This window comes from Actinia tenebrosa, unplaced genomic scaffold (genome assembly GCF_029948245.1).
Source record: "Actinia tenebrosa isolate PJP-AT-01 unplaced genomic scaffold, QUT_ActTen_1.0 PGA_scaffold3__52_contigs__length_22856419, whole genome shotgun sequence".
NCBI classification, from domain to species: Eukaryota; Metazoa; Cnidaria; class Anthozoa; order Actiniaria; family Actiniidae; genus Actinia; species Actinia tenebrosa.
Window position 1 is genome coordinate 14281827 of NW_028292580.1, and position 13644 is coordinate 14295470.

The window sequence follows — 13644 nt, forward strand, 5'->3', positions numbered from 1 at the left end:
CAACATTGAATTCTGGACTTTTTCGATATTCTTTTTCAAACCATTTCTGGGTACAAATTTTTGGATCGGTTTTTGGACCGGTTAATTTGTGCAACTACTTTTTTATTTCAATCTGGGATTTACTGTCAGTAATTGAATTTTTTTGATTACTAAGTCATGAAACAAAGTACAAATGAATCTTGGATCGTAATGTGTATTATTGCGGTTGTTCATTTGACGATGTTTTAATGACTTAGTTCTTGGTAATAATAATCTGGAAAACTACTTGACTAATACTAAATATTTTTTATAAAACAATCTGTAAATCTACTGAACACCTTTTTCTATATGTACCACAAGACTTCGCAGTTGTTTGTTCATTATTATGCAGAATGAAGTATCAAGGCTTTTGCATTATTACATCTTAGTGCAATCTTGTTGCGCCATAATAACATCTTGTAAAGAGAGGGAGTCGATCCTCTTACAGAACTCCGTTGAACTATTTGTACTTTATCCTAAACTTGTAATACTCAAGTCAGAAATCACCTTGCAAATGTAAAAATAAAACCTTTTATAAACTATGACAATCGAGTGTTGACTTGCCTCCAAGGGCTGGGGAAGCATAATGTCATGTCAACAGTAACTATGGTGACTGACCATGCAGATATTTGTCAAAATCAAGGAAGCTTGTAGATACATAAAGAAATAATTATTCCATCCCACATCAATTTTGAACGACGTAACTGATAAGCCTCAAAGAAACAGCGTAAAATAGTGTGGTCTTTGGTCACCAACGATTTCAAAATTATTTCCAATGGAGATCACCCTAATCACCTGATTGGTTAATTGACTAAGGATAATTAGAACCCAATGATGACGTCATAGACCAATTACTTAATTACCTTCGTTAGGAAGGATTAGTTGTGGTCATGTCGTTCCTTCGGAACCTCCTTCTTGGAGGAGCAGCCCTGATCACTGTCGGGATAGGCAGTTATGTTGCCTACTCCTACCTGACCAGCACCAAGGTAATGAATTAACAACATCCCTTTGTGATGAATACCACGAATTTGTGAACTAGTGCGCGTGCGTGGAAATCAAATGACTGATTCTCATTTCCTTTCCATTCACTTTTTCATTTTTCTTGTCATCAATTCTTTTGAAATCAAACAATAATCTTACGATATTTTTGACTTTAGGCCGAGATGACCGAACAAGAAGAGGAAGTTGAAAAGCCTAAAAAGAAGCCTGCATCAGATGATGCAAAAAAGACCTATTGTGGTCTGCGCAAGGGCTTTCTCTTGTAGAAAGCCTAATGCAAGTCCGACAGCCCGCTACAAGACTACTACTGATTACTACTCATCTGATTCAACCTTGACTGCTAAATACTACAGATTTTGAAAGGATTTCATGGATACAAGACTTCCCTTGGCTGTCGGACATATTTACTTCGAGCTGGGCGTGCGTGAGTGTGAGTGAGTGTGTGGATCGATGGGGTGTCTGTCTGTACCTGCCTGTCTGCGTGCGAGTGTCTGTTTAACAGTTGTCTCCTTGCCTGAATTCTACATCCGTTTCTCTGTCTTTGAAGTCTCCCTCCCGTTTACCATGGTAACCTGGGAACCTATACTGCAGAAGTATGGCAACGATCTGCGCTTAATTGTGGTACATCCTATACTAATCAACTATGAACATCAGCAAGAAATACTGTCGCTGGAACTCGCTTTTTCTATCACCTGTGGAACTGCAGGCAGAATGAATGTCTGCATGTCAAACTCTTCACCATTCCTGGACCTCAACATTCAATTCTGGACTTTTTTGATATTCCGGCTTTTTCAAACCATTTTTGGGGACCTAGTACAAATTTTTGGATCGGTTTTTGGACCGGTTAATTTGTGCAACGTTTCACCAAAACTACTTTTTATTTCAATCTGGGATTTACTGTCAGTAATTGAACTTTTTTAATTACTAAGTCATGAAACAAAGTACAAATGAATCTTGGATCGTAATGTGTATTATTGCGGTTATTCATTTGACGATATTTTAATGACTTAGTTCTTGGTAATAATCTGGAAAACTACTTGACTAATACTAAATATTTTTTATAAAACAATCTGTAAATCTACTGAACACTTTTTTCTATATGTACCACAAGACTTCGCTGTTGTTTGTTCATTATTATGCAGAATGAAGTACCAAGGCTTTTTGCATTATTACATCTTAGTGCAATCTTGTTGCGCCATAATAAGATCTTGTAAAGAGAGGGAGTCGATCCTCTTACAGAACTTTGTTGAACTTTTTGTATTTCTGATCGTAATTGAAACACTCTGATCTGTTCTTGACCCCATCGATGATTTGAAAATCACTTGTAAATTGAACACTTGTTTACTTGAATAAATGCTATTGTTAGCTGCAATCAACTTTCTTTTTAATCAAAAGCCTACGCCTCTCATAACTTTTGTTGCTTCAGCACCACAAGATTACCCAGCAACAGGTTCTACTAAGGCCATTTGTAAGCAGAATGCGGCCAGGTGTTAGCAACAGTACATCTCAGTCTTGGTGAGCCTTTTTTTTTTTTTTCGAAAACTCTCCCTGGCTATGCCTTTTGGCAATGCTATATATTATGATACTGCAAATTGAAAATCTTATTGTAAATTAATACTTGAACACTTTACTTGAATAAATGATATGGTTAGTGAATGTACCTGAAATAGATTGGATGAATAGAAGGATATACTATAGGAACAAGAATGCACCTGTGTTGTAATGGCTGCAGGATAACGGGATAAGAATGTACCTGAAATAGATTGAATGAGTTTCATTACCCTTCAAGGTAGGGAATGAAGAAAATGAGAATAAATGATCAAGACAGCACAGTACCATTAAATGGGCTACCTGTGCAACTTCCTGTAAATACCGTTAGTTGGGCTACCTGTGGCTCATGTAAATCCAACATGGCTGCCGGTTGTTAAAGTAGAAATTACAATAACAAACTGTCTTTCTTGAACGATCACAACAAGATGCATCGCAATCTTTACCCTGCTACGGCTCCTAAGATCGTCAATGCCCCGGTGGTTATAGCCATGGTTGGTTTGCCCGCCCGGGGAAAGAGCTACATATCAAGGAAGCTAGCCAGATATTTGAACTGGATTGGAGTCAGCACCAAAGGTAATCTTAATTATCAAGACATAGAAAATCTTTGATTTATCGACATTTTTTTTATACCTTGAACAAACTGGGTGGTTTGAAATTGAAAGTGCATTGACCAAGATTACTATCAGCGAAATCTAGCGTTAATTAAGGAATGGATCATAAGTAGCTGTGCGTCCATCGAGTTATGGATGCACTTGGGAGGCTGCTAAGCACGAAGAAAAGCGTAAGAGTTGCACGACGCGAAGCGGAGTGCAACTCTAGCTTTTTTGAGTGCTTAAGCAACCTCCCAAGTGCATCCATAACTCGATGGACGCACAGCTACTTATGATCCATTGCTTTTATAATATAGTCAAGTCAACAAACAAGAAATAAATACAAATTATAGACTGTATTTGTTGATCATGCCCTAAATTCTCCTTACGCACCTTGAGTGAATGAAAAGCACAAAGGCGCCAAAAATAGAAAAACAGTCGTTTTGAAAATGGCAGCTTTACACTGAAGACAGTTATGACTACAATAATGGCAAAAATTTAGCTTACAAGTGAATCAAAGATGTCCAAAACTACGGAGAAAGTGATTTTCAACTGTAAGAAGTACATTTCAAATGTTGACATATCTTAGTACAGTAATGCCCGAGAAAATCAGTGAAAAACAAAGTGGCTGTCTTTGTTGTTGTTGACGATGTTCAAGTTTGTTATCGTACAATGACTTAGCAATGGAAATAATCTCGTACACGGATCAAAACTAACTGACTGAACTGGATTAATTTTCTCTGGGTAGTACGCTTTGTCGGCTTTCCCTCCCATGTAGAGCTTCAGAAAGTACTTCACTGCAGTTGTGAAGCTGCGAAGTAGATGGTGAGCAAGATATTTATAGTTAATTACTTTGGAAATACTTTTGTTGAATAAATACACGATAACAATATTTTTGTATTTATTTAATCATTGCTTAAAATCCTTTGAATGTAGACACCGACCGATCGATTTGTGGTTTGCTTTGTCTTTTTGGAGTGACGCTCTGACACAATCTTGTCCAGCTCACTGTTTGAAAGTGATGCAAATCTTGACGTATTATTACTAGGCTGATCAAATGACAACTCTATACTAAATGTCGGAGATTGATGAGTATTTTCGCTAGTTTTTTTCAATCATTTTCAGTTATCTTTTCTAGATAAATTGTCAGCAAAAAGATACAAAAAGTTTTTTTTTTCGCCGAAGCTAAAAAAGCTGACGTGAGCGTGCAACCCATGGGCAAATGGTTCATGCTTTTCAACCAATCAGATCGCGCGGATTTACTTGACTATATTATAAAATATTATGTTACAACAACAGTGAAAAAAACACTTCCAAGTCCAAAACAAACGAGAAAAGGTTTTAAGCTTTATGAGCTTTTAAAAAGATTTGTTGTCCAAGGTTCTAATTGTTTCAGGCTGAGGTTAATTATTACAAAAGTAAGAAAAAGGTTCGCTTTATTTTAGCGGATTTTGTGAGGAGTTTAACCCGGAAATACGATTCAAATTAAAAATACTCTAATAAGTTTTATATAAAATATTTTAGATTTAACGCGCGCGCTGATTGGCTGGCTACCGTGTTTATATCAGAGGACAGAGACGCTCATGCGAATCAAAAAATATTTTATAAAAGCGATATATGTGTCTTTATACTGTGATATAAACACTCTGGGAACTGTAGAGCACTTGAGAAGTCAAAGAAACACTCCGATACGCCTCGTGTTTCTCTATGTCTTCTCTCTTGCTCTACAGCTCCCATGGCGTTTATATCACAGTATATAGACACGCACGCTGTATGTTGCATTGTAATTGGTTGGAAGCACATTGCTTCATGCTTCATGAGAGCATACGTGTAGCATGTGCTCCAGGTTTCTATTGCATCATACTTGTGTCCAAAATGACCGTTATTGGAATCTATATTTTATTTTAAAAAATAACAACTTGCTCGCTGTGCCTTATAATATGTGCTAACATCATAAAGTTCTTGGAGATTGGCAGAACATGTGAAAAGAGTTGAGAAGCACTCTGCTATGCATTGAGCTTTTCTTCTCTCATGTTCTAAATGGCTTGTGATTATCACTGGGTGCTTTAATATCAAAGCATGTTTATAGCAGCTGATATAGTTAGCCAAATTAATGACATTGGCCCATTGCAGGATATTCTCAATGCAGCCCAAATCAGAGGACAAAATAATAGAAAATGTTACTCTCATGAGATTAACTGAAATCCATTGTATTGTCCTCTGAGTTGAATGGCTCTGGGAATTGCTCAAACCAGTCTATTAATCTTTGCTGAAACTTTCTTCAGTGGAGATCTTAAATTCCGATACCAAAAGATACATATCAGAACTAAAAAGGCAAAAAAAATTCAAAATATTGATAACTGATAAATTGCTAAAAAAAATGTTTTTCTCATTTACAGTTTTTAGTCTTGGGGACTATCGACGTAAGATGATGGATGGTTCTCATTTTGATCACTCATTCTTTGATCCTAACAACCCCAACGGCATGATGATACGAGAGTAAGGGAATTAATCCTATTGCTATGTACATATACTGTCACCAAACCACTGTAAACCACCTTCATATGCATGAACTACGCCTCCTAAAGTCTTATGAGACATATGGCGCAGTGGTTAGTGCTTCCAACTTTCACTCCAGAGGTCAGTGGTTCAAGACCTGGCTGAGGTGTAAAATGTGAAGGTGTAAAAACCTTGGCTCTCTACATTGGGGACTGTGAGTCCCTCGTGGCTCAGATGACCATGTTAATGGTGGTCCTGTCTCCAATTTGGGATGTAAAAGAACCACTGAGGAGGCATCAAGCCCTTGCAGTGACCACCCTCAGTGCCAGCAATGAGGTCGGCTTGGTGTAGTGTTCCAAAAAGGTTACTAGTGAATGAGACCTCCTCACACATTACCTACATTAATAACCATAGAAATATTCATCATAACCACAGCTACTATACCAAGGGAATGTTGCTGGATGTTGGATGGAAAACAAAACAAAACAAAACTTCATTGTAAGATTTGTTACCAAAAATAATTTAATAATTTATAATAAATTTTCTTATAGAAAATGTGCAGAACTCATCTTAGATGACATAGTTAAATGGCTGGAAGGAAAGCAAAAAGTTGCTGTAAGTTTTTATTTGTATCCAAAATTGTTTTATATGTAAAATAATAAATATTTAAATTGCATATAGTAGTCCTCTAAAAAGCCTTGAAATTTTTTATCGAACCCTAGGCCGATGAATGCAATATCTGGTTAAATCAAAAATTATTTTGGGATTTAGCTTGCTAGGTTTCGTAGAGGAAGAAAGCTGGAGAACGCCCTGAAAAAACCTTTAATCAAATTTGGGGAGGCCTAAAAAGTTTTTGCTCTGACTTATGGATTAGTGAGTCCAGGAATTATTAATCCCAAGACACTGCTGCAATACTGACTAATTTGATTAAATCACTCTATACATTAAATTATATTTTGCAATAATTTGTTTGTGTATACTAATCCTTTATAGATTTTTGATGCCACAAACTCTTCTCGTAAAAGAAGACAACACATTATTGAGCACTGTATGAAGAATGAATGCAAAGTATGTTTGCTTTGAACTTCGTTAAGTTACACAAACAATATTAAATTTGCATAAGTTTAACAGTTATGTTATGTTAGGAATTTGTTTCTATGTTCATATTTATCCCCTGGGGTTTCTTATGAAGAGAGGTCAGGAAAGAAATATGTGCCCCTAAGTTTGTTCAAAGCTAAACCCATTGACAACTGAATGTTAGTTTATTAATATGACCTCCATGGACCTAGACTTATTTACTTAGCAGTGTTCATTGTTTCTTTCAAGGTTTTATTCATAGAATCGGTAGTGGATGATCCTGCTATTGTCAGAGCAAATGTCATGGTAAGATAGATTTGGAAGAAATTACTGATGTATTTTTATATTAAAACTGCTGTTTTCGATATTCTGCAAACTTGTTGTGCCTGAAGCTGCATGCTGTTTTTTATTTTATTTTTTATTTTTTGCTGTTGTCAATCAAGAATAATCTGTTGGTATTTTTTAGATTTTTGTCTTGTGGCAGTGAAGGAACATTATTCCATTGTAAGCTGTTGAAATGTCTGAGTTTGCAGTCTATTGAGAATTGCAGTAAACATAAGAATTAAAATATAAAATAGACCTCTTTACCTTGGGCGTGGTGTTGTCCCATTTCAGACCATGTGTCATTCCCTAGAGTGTTATTCCTTTGTTTACCAGTTATGGATGAGAAGAACACCCATAGATATGGATAAAACCTTTAAAACAAAGAATCTTATTTTCGAAATGATGACACATGGGTGGAAATGAGAAAATGATAATTAATATTGCCCCAGGTAAAGAGGTCTAGTGAACATTGGATGGTTTTTGGAAAATGCTTTAGAGTTTGGATGTAACTGTCAAAAGTCTCAGTACTGTTATTAATTACTGTATTAAATCTATATTTTAAAGGCTGTTAAGATCAGTTCACCAGATTACACTGATGTACCCTCTGAAGAAGCTTGTGAAGATTTTTTGGCACGAATAGAGCACTATAATCAGGCTTATGAACCCCTTTGTATGGCAGAAGATAGGTTAGTGGAACCTGGTTTGATCATTTTTTTAATAAATTTTTTAAACTAGTAATACCACTAAGCTACAAATGCAGAACCCCTTTGTGCCATTCTAACAGAAAACAAGGAATATTTTTCTAAGTCAACAATATTTCCACATGATTCGTTCAACAGGCATATTTCATACATGAAGATCATCAATGGTGGAAAGAATTTTGTTGTGAATAAACTACAAGGTAAACACCATCTAGCCATTCTGTCTTGATTAATTTTGTTAGAATAGTGGTAGATTTTACATCTGTTTGAATTTAATTAAGTTCCTGGATAAAATTTGGGACATTGATAAATTCGCCAGCTCATATATTAGTCGAAAGCTAAAAGTCAGAAAAATAATAAGTTGATATATAGGCATGCCAGTGGCTGCTTTTTCAAAATGAAAAAAACCTAATACTTAAATTCCTATTTCCAGGTTACTTGGAGAGTAGAATAGTCTACTATCTAATGAATATTCATATCACTCCAGGAGCCATCTACCTAACTAGGGTAAGCCTAAGACAGAAATATACTATCAAACATGCAGCACATGGGTAGTGTAGTAGTAGCTATTGGATATAGAGTCAATTCAAAAAATGTTGTCGTCGACCAACTCTAGCCTACGCGACTGGACCGAAAGGAACTCTGGGTTGTAATCATTGAAGCCGAGTTGACTCCATAATTTTATCTGACTAGTTATGCCTGGTTTACAGCACGAACCTTCGTAGGCGAGCGGGAAGTGTTGAAGGAGACGTTTTTTTAATGCCTTCATAGTTTCGGAATGGTGAACTGAATCATAACTACTTTGTTTTTCTTTCCCTAAGACAGAAGACATGCATTTGATGGATTTTTTCTTGCTATTATTATCTTTATTACTAGCGGGAACAATTAATTCAGAACGAATATTTAACCGCTTCAGTGATTTTTACCCATATTCCTTTCGGTCTAGTCGCGTAGGCTTGAGCTGGTCGACGACAACGTTTTTTGAATTGACTGTATATATGATGATCGTCCATCATATATACTTGGGTAGAATTGTTTGTTGATTCTCTCCTGTACTTCATGAGTTTTCACCAGTTTTTCTACCTCCATGCATGAAGATCACTCTTTGAATATTCCAATTCAATCTTAATTTGTGCTTTCATTAATAGATGGTAGCCTCTATGTTTTGATTTTCCCACAATCATCCCACACTGTGGGATACATGTAGTATCTTTAAGGCCAGCTTTACCAGTTGAATACCATCACCAATGTAAAGCTAAATAACATTCATATTTGACAGTAATCTTTTACATTTTTAGCATGGAGAAAGCATGTACAACCTTAAAGGAAGAATTGGAGGGGATTCTGACTTGTCGCAAAGAGGAATTGCTGTAAGGAAAATTCATTATCATCATCTCATTATGCTTAATTAAGTTATGTACATGTATCTGGCCGAGACCAGGGCCTTAATACCCTGATAGTCAGTTTCTGTAGCAAAAGTATATACAAAAGTGTATACTGTGAGAGGGTTGCTGACTCTATCACACATGCAAAAAAAAAAAAGAGAAAGAAATGGCAGCCCCATGCACAAATAAAACAAGAAAAACTACTTCACAATAAACTGCCCACGCCTTTTCACACATTTTCTTTTTAGATTTACCTAAATTTATTCATAAAATAAATCAATGTCTTTGTTTTCAGTATGCCTATAAGCTTGCTGAATTTATGCAAAGCCAGAACCTTGAAGATCTTAAGGTAGGATAAACTCAGGCAAATACTCAGGTGGGATTTTTTAAAAGATATTATGAACCTGTCTTACATACTAGACTTTAAGTTCCCTGAACCCCTAAAAACTGTGCAGTATTTAGTCTTAAAGATAAGTTTTCCAAAATCTTGCAAAGATCTGTTGGACCCCTTGCACGGATAAGTGCAATAAAGTATATGAATTTATTCAAAGGTTTTATTGCATGTCCATGTTCGTAGGTTTGGACAAGTGAATATAAAAGGACAATTCAAACAGCTGCTGCAATGAAAGATGTGCCAATGGAACAGTGGAAGGCAATCAATGAGATAGATGCTGTAAGTAGGGCATGTTCTCTTACTAGAGCAACAGCAGGTCATAGGAAGTGGGACCTGATTGGATGGCTAGCCACCAAATTTGAAAGTTTTAAGAACCAATGTCTATCTTAAGTCATCAGTTGCAACCAGTAAATCAAAATTATTTTCAACGTTTTTTAATTCTTTTTCCAGGGAGTATGTGAAGGAATGACTTATGAAGAAATCCAAGAGAAATACCCTGCAGATTTTGCCAAAAGAGATGAAGATAAATTCCATTATCGATATTCTAGAGGAGAGGTAAGGCAGCGCTGATACTATATTATTGTATCTAAGCCATACAATATTTGCTCTGACTTGCTTCGTGTCAAACATAGGGTAGTCAGTAGATTGAGTGTAAATTAAGGTATGCTTAGTTGGTAAGAAAAGTAGGTGGTTAGTACAGTGTATTGATAAATGATTGGTCCTCCCCATAGCAGGGGGAGGGGCCTTTATCATTAATAATGAATAAATATAAATGTTTGGTTTTTTTTTGTATTCCAACAGTCCTATGAAGATTTAGTGGCACGACTAGAACCAGTCATTATGGTAAGATAAAAGATCTCCAAATGAAAATACTTGATAAACCCTATGTATTGAGGGTCCTCTTGCTCTTGCTGCATTACCCAAGAAAACATGTACAGTTGAGGTGGCAAAGCCATACAACCCTCAAGCACCAGAGAATAAGTTATATCTCCTTTCTGTAACAAGCACAGGTAGCCCAAAAAAGTGGAGCAGGCCAAGGAAAGACCAACAACTGAACTATGGAGCCTATGTACAGTCTACTTGTAAAGAAATGTAACCCATCTACTCGTTTTCATTTTTTTTTTTTTTTTATTTATTTTAGGAGCTTGAACGCCAGAAGAATGTCCTTGTAATATGTCATCAGGTAAATGCTGCTTCAATGCTGATCAGAAGGAAGGGAGTTAATAGGGAACAAATATCAGTATTTAGATCCCTTGCAGGATATTCCCCATGTAGCCCAATTACGAGGACAAACCAATAGAATCTTACTCTCATGAGAACTGAAATTAATTGTTTGTCTTCTGAGTTGAACGGGTCTGGAAATTGCTGAAACTGGTCCAGGGACGGCGGGGGGGGGCTATGAAATTTGTAAAATTTTAATACATTTTCACTAAACTCAGCCCCCCTACCTTGCCGTACAATGTCACTATTGAGCCCCCCCAATCAAAAAACTGCTCCGCTATCCCTGTGGTCTATTATATCAAATCCTTTTTATGCTTTCTCTTGATGGTGTTGACAGGCTGTTGCTCGTTGTCTACTTGCTTACTTTCTGGACAAGAATTATGAGGAACTTCCATACATCAAAGTCCCATTACACAGTGTTCTAAAACTGACTTCAGTAGCTTATGGTAAGTTTTATTCCTAGGCTAAAATCCTTATTCTTGTAGGATTAATTTTATGAAGAACCTTGATGAAATTAGAACCTAACTAAGAATGCAAATGCATCAATATTGTAAAATGCAAAGCTAGAAAATCAGGAATTTTGGCAATAAGAAGCTTTTCTCTTTACCTTTCTTTCTCTTTCTTCCTTGCTTTTGCAGGATGTCAAGTTGAGCAGTTTGACCTGAATGTTCCTGCTGTAAATACTCATCGAGAAAGACCTAAGGTAGGCGGGAATAGTGTTAGAAAACACATCAAATATATGACATCCTGACTTTAAAATGGCTTCCACGACTTGCACGTTCCTCATACGTCCTGACTCTTAAATGGCTTCAACATACAAGCATTGTGGTTTTTTGACGTGCATATTCCTCATATTTGATTGGTTCATAGTATGCCATCCTTCCACATACATCATTGTGATTGGATGACTTGCATGTCCCTCATATATACTTGATTAGTTCATATTGGAAGCCATTGGTTAATTGGTTGTCATGGAGACTCACGCACTCATTACACCCAAGTTCAAGCTAGATAAGACATCTTTTTTTCTTTTTCTTTTTCTACAGAATGTATCCATCAGCCGTGATTCTGAACACGCGCTAGAGACCGTTCCAGCACACGAATAGTTTGAAGTAATGCTTGAAAACCGTAGCGAAAGTCGGTGAATTAATCAATATGTGTAGTCACTAAATATCGGCAACTTGGCCAACGATCGAGAAGAATCACGACAATGCCCACTGTGCAGTAGAAAACAATAACATATAGCTTTTAGTTAGGATTAATTTCCAAAATTTTAAATCAGACACAATGTTATGAAGTAACTGTCATGATTCTCGCTTCTGATTGGTTGAAGTGAATGCTTTATAGGAGCACACAGCACACGCGTGCTTTTTCTATTTTTTTACCATTTTCTTTCATTTTCACGAAGTTCCTCCTTTCACATGACGTCTTCGTTTTTAATTTATATTTTCTTAGCTGAAGATAAAATGATAGCACATGTTTAGGTAGGAGTTTTGTATAATGAATACCTAGTGCATGGTAGAGTGCAAACCATATATTCGTGAAGAGCACAACAACTCTACAGCACTGAACACATTTATATATTTTGTTTTCATTTGTTTCATTGGTGCTATTTTGTACTAATTAGTTAGTACTATTTCACAGATATGTGGTTTGAAAGCCATTACATCTATAGACCCCTTGCATGTGACTTCGAAGAAGTTCAATTTGGAAGACAAAACAAAATAATTCCAATCTCCTGAGAATTGGAAACCTATCGTTATGTCCTCCAAATTGAACTGCATTCCGACGTGCTGCAAGAGGTCTACAAATTGGATGTTGTATTGACAGTATAGAGGTCATGGCAAAACAATAGAATCTCTTATTAACTCTGGGGAATTGAATTATTTCACATGTAAAACGATTGGCCCTGTCATCCAACATGGCTGTCGTCTTGTCAGTGATCGTACAAAACTTCCATAGTGAATATAAATACATCTTTATTGTACAACTTTATTTATATCAAGAGCTAAATGTAAAATGGCTAATGGGGGAATCATTTTTATTATTTATTGTTTCGTTGACGGAGGAGCTTTTGGGCAGAACAACTCATAAAGAAAATCAAGTAAGATCTCCCAGACAAAAAGCACCAATATTCTTGCACCAAACGGGGAAAAAAAAATTTTCCTAAAAAATAATGTATTTTAATCGTTCTAGACTGTTATCCGTGAAAACTGAACTTCATTGTTCTAGAAAAGCTTTCATCTTGATTTATTATATGATAAACTGTGCGCGCTGATTGGTCAAAAATTGTGCTTTTTTAGTGAACGGAGCACAGTGCTGACGCCATCCGCGTGTGCTGCTAGATCCTGTGACCGTCTTTCTTTTTGCGTAAATAAATTCAATACCAAAATAAAATTAGTAACTATATAATAAAACTACGACTCGTGCTTCTCCTTACCCCTCTTTCGTGCTTACGTTACTTCCTGCGTGCTTTATTACTGAACAGAGCACGGAGAAAGCTGTTTTGTTAATGAGACGCCCTATAGGCGTTCACGGAGTTGCCTGTATAATGCACAGAGGCCTAGTACACAGCTGAAGAGATTTGTAATGTTAGCCAAAAGGACAGCCAAAAGGTAATAGAATGTTTCACAGAAAATAATAATTTCGTTTAACTCGTCTAAGACGAACTTCTCCCTTAAGGTGTTCTCTACATAATATTAAAATAATTGCAGGTTCTGCCCCTTTTTAGGCTATAAAATAAACAGTTTTGCATTGCGCATGTCACACTACTTGTGAATTTGATCTTGCGCCATGACGCAAGAAGATCAAATATTCCAATGTTTTCAGTCCGAATCACAAATTAATAGTTCTTATTTACCATTCTTTGTTATGATGATATTTAC

The 13644-nt window shown here is 36.3% G+C and overlaps 1 protein-coding gene across 1 annotated transcript; it reads left to right on the top strand.

The window, feature by feature from the left end:
- The first annotated feature begins 2921 nt into the window (after positions 1–2921).
- LOC116295273 (6-phosphofructo-2-kinase/fructose-2,6-bisphosphatase 1) lies at positions 2922–13176 on the top strand. The gene is made up of 17 exons (XM_031703046.2): positions 2922–3141; positions 5558–5657; positions 6209–6272; positions 6651–6725; positions 6984–7040; positions 7623–7744; positions 7898–7959; positions 8193–8266; positions 9058–9129; positions 9440–9493; positions 9722–9817; positions 9989–10093; positions 10340–10381; positions 10680–10721; positions 11097–11205; positions 11398–11462; positions 11806–13176. Exons 1-17 carry the CDS (start codon positions 2994–2996, stop codon positions 11863–11865), a joined length of 1347 nt encoding a protein of 448 aa, XP_031558906.1. The 5' UTR covers positions 2922–2993; the 3' UTR covers positions 11866–13176.
- Positions 13177–13644: the final 468 nt, after the last annotated feature.

Bases quoted from the DNA above. Each gene is read 5' to 3' on its own strand.
- LOC116295273 (XM_031703046.2), top strand. From the start codon at position 2,994: ATGCATCGCAATCTTTACCCTGCTACGGCTCCTAAGATCGTCAATGCC. The intron at 7,041-7,622 runs GTAAGATAGATT...TATATTTTAAAG, and splicing joins TTGTCAGAGCAAATGTCATG to GCTGTTAAGATCAGTTCACC. The intron at 10,722-11,096 runs GTAAATGCTGCT...TGGTGTTGACAG, and splicing joins TCCTTGTAATATGTCATCAG to GCTGTTGCTCGTTGTCTACT.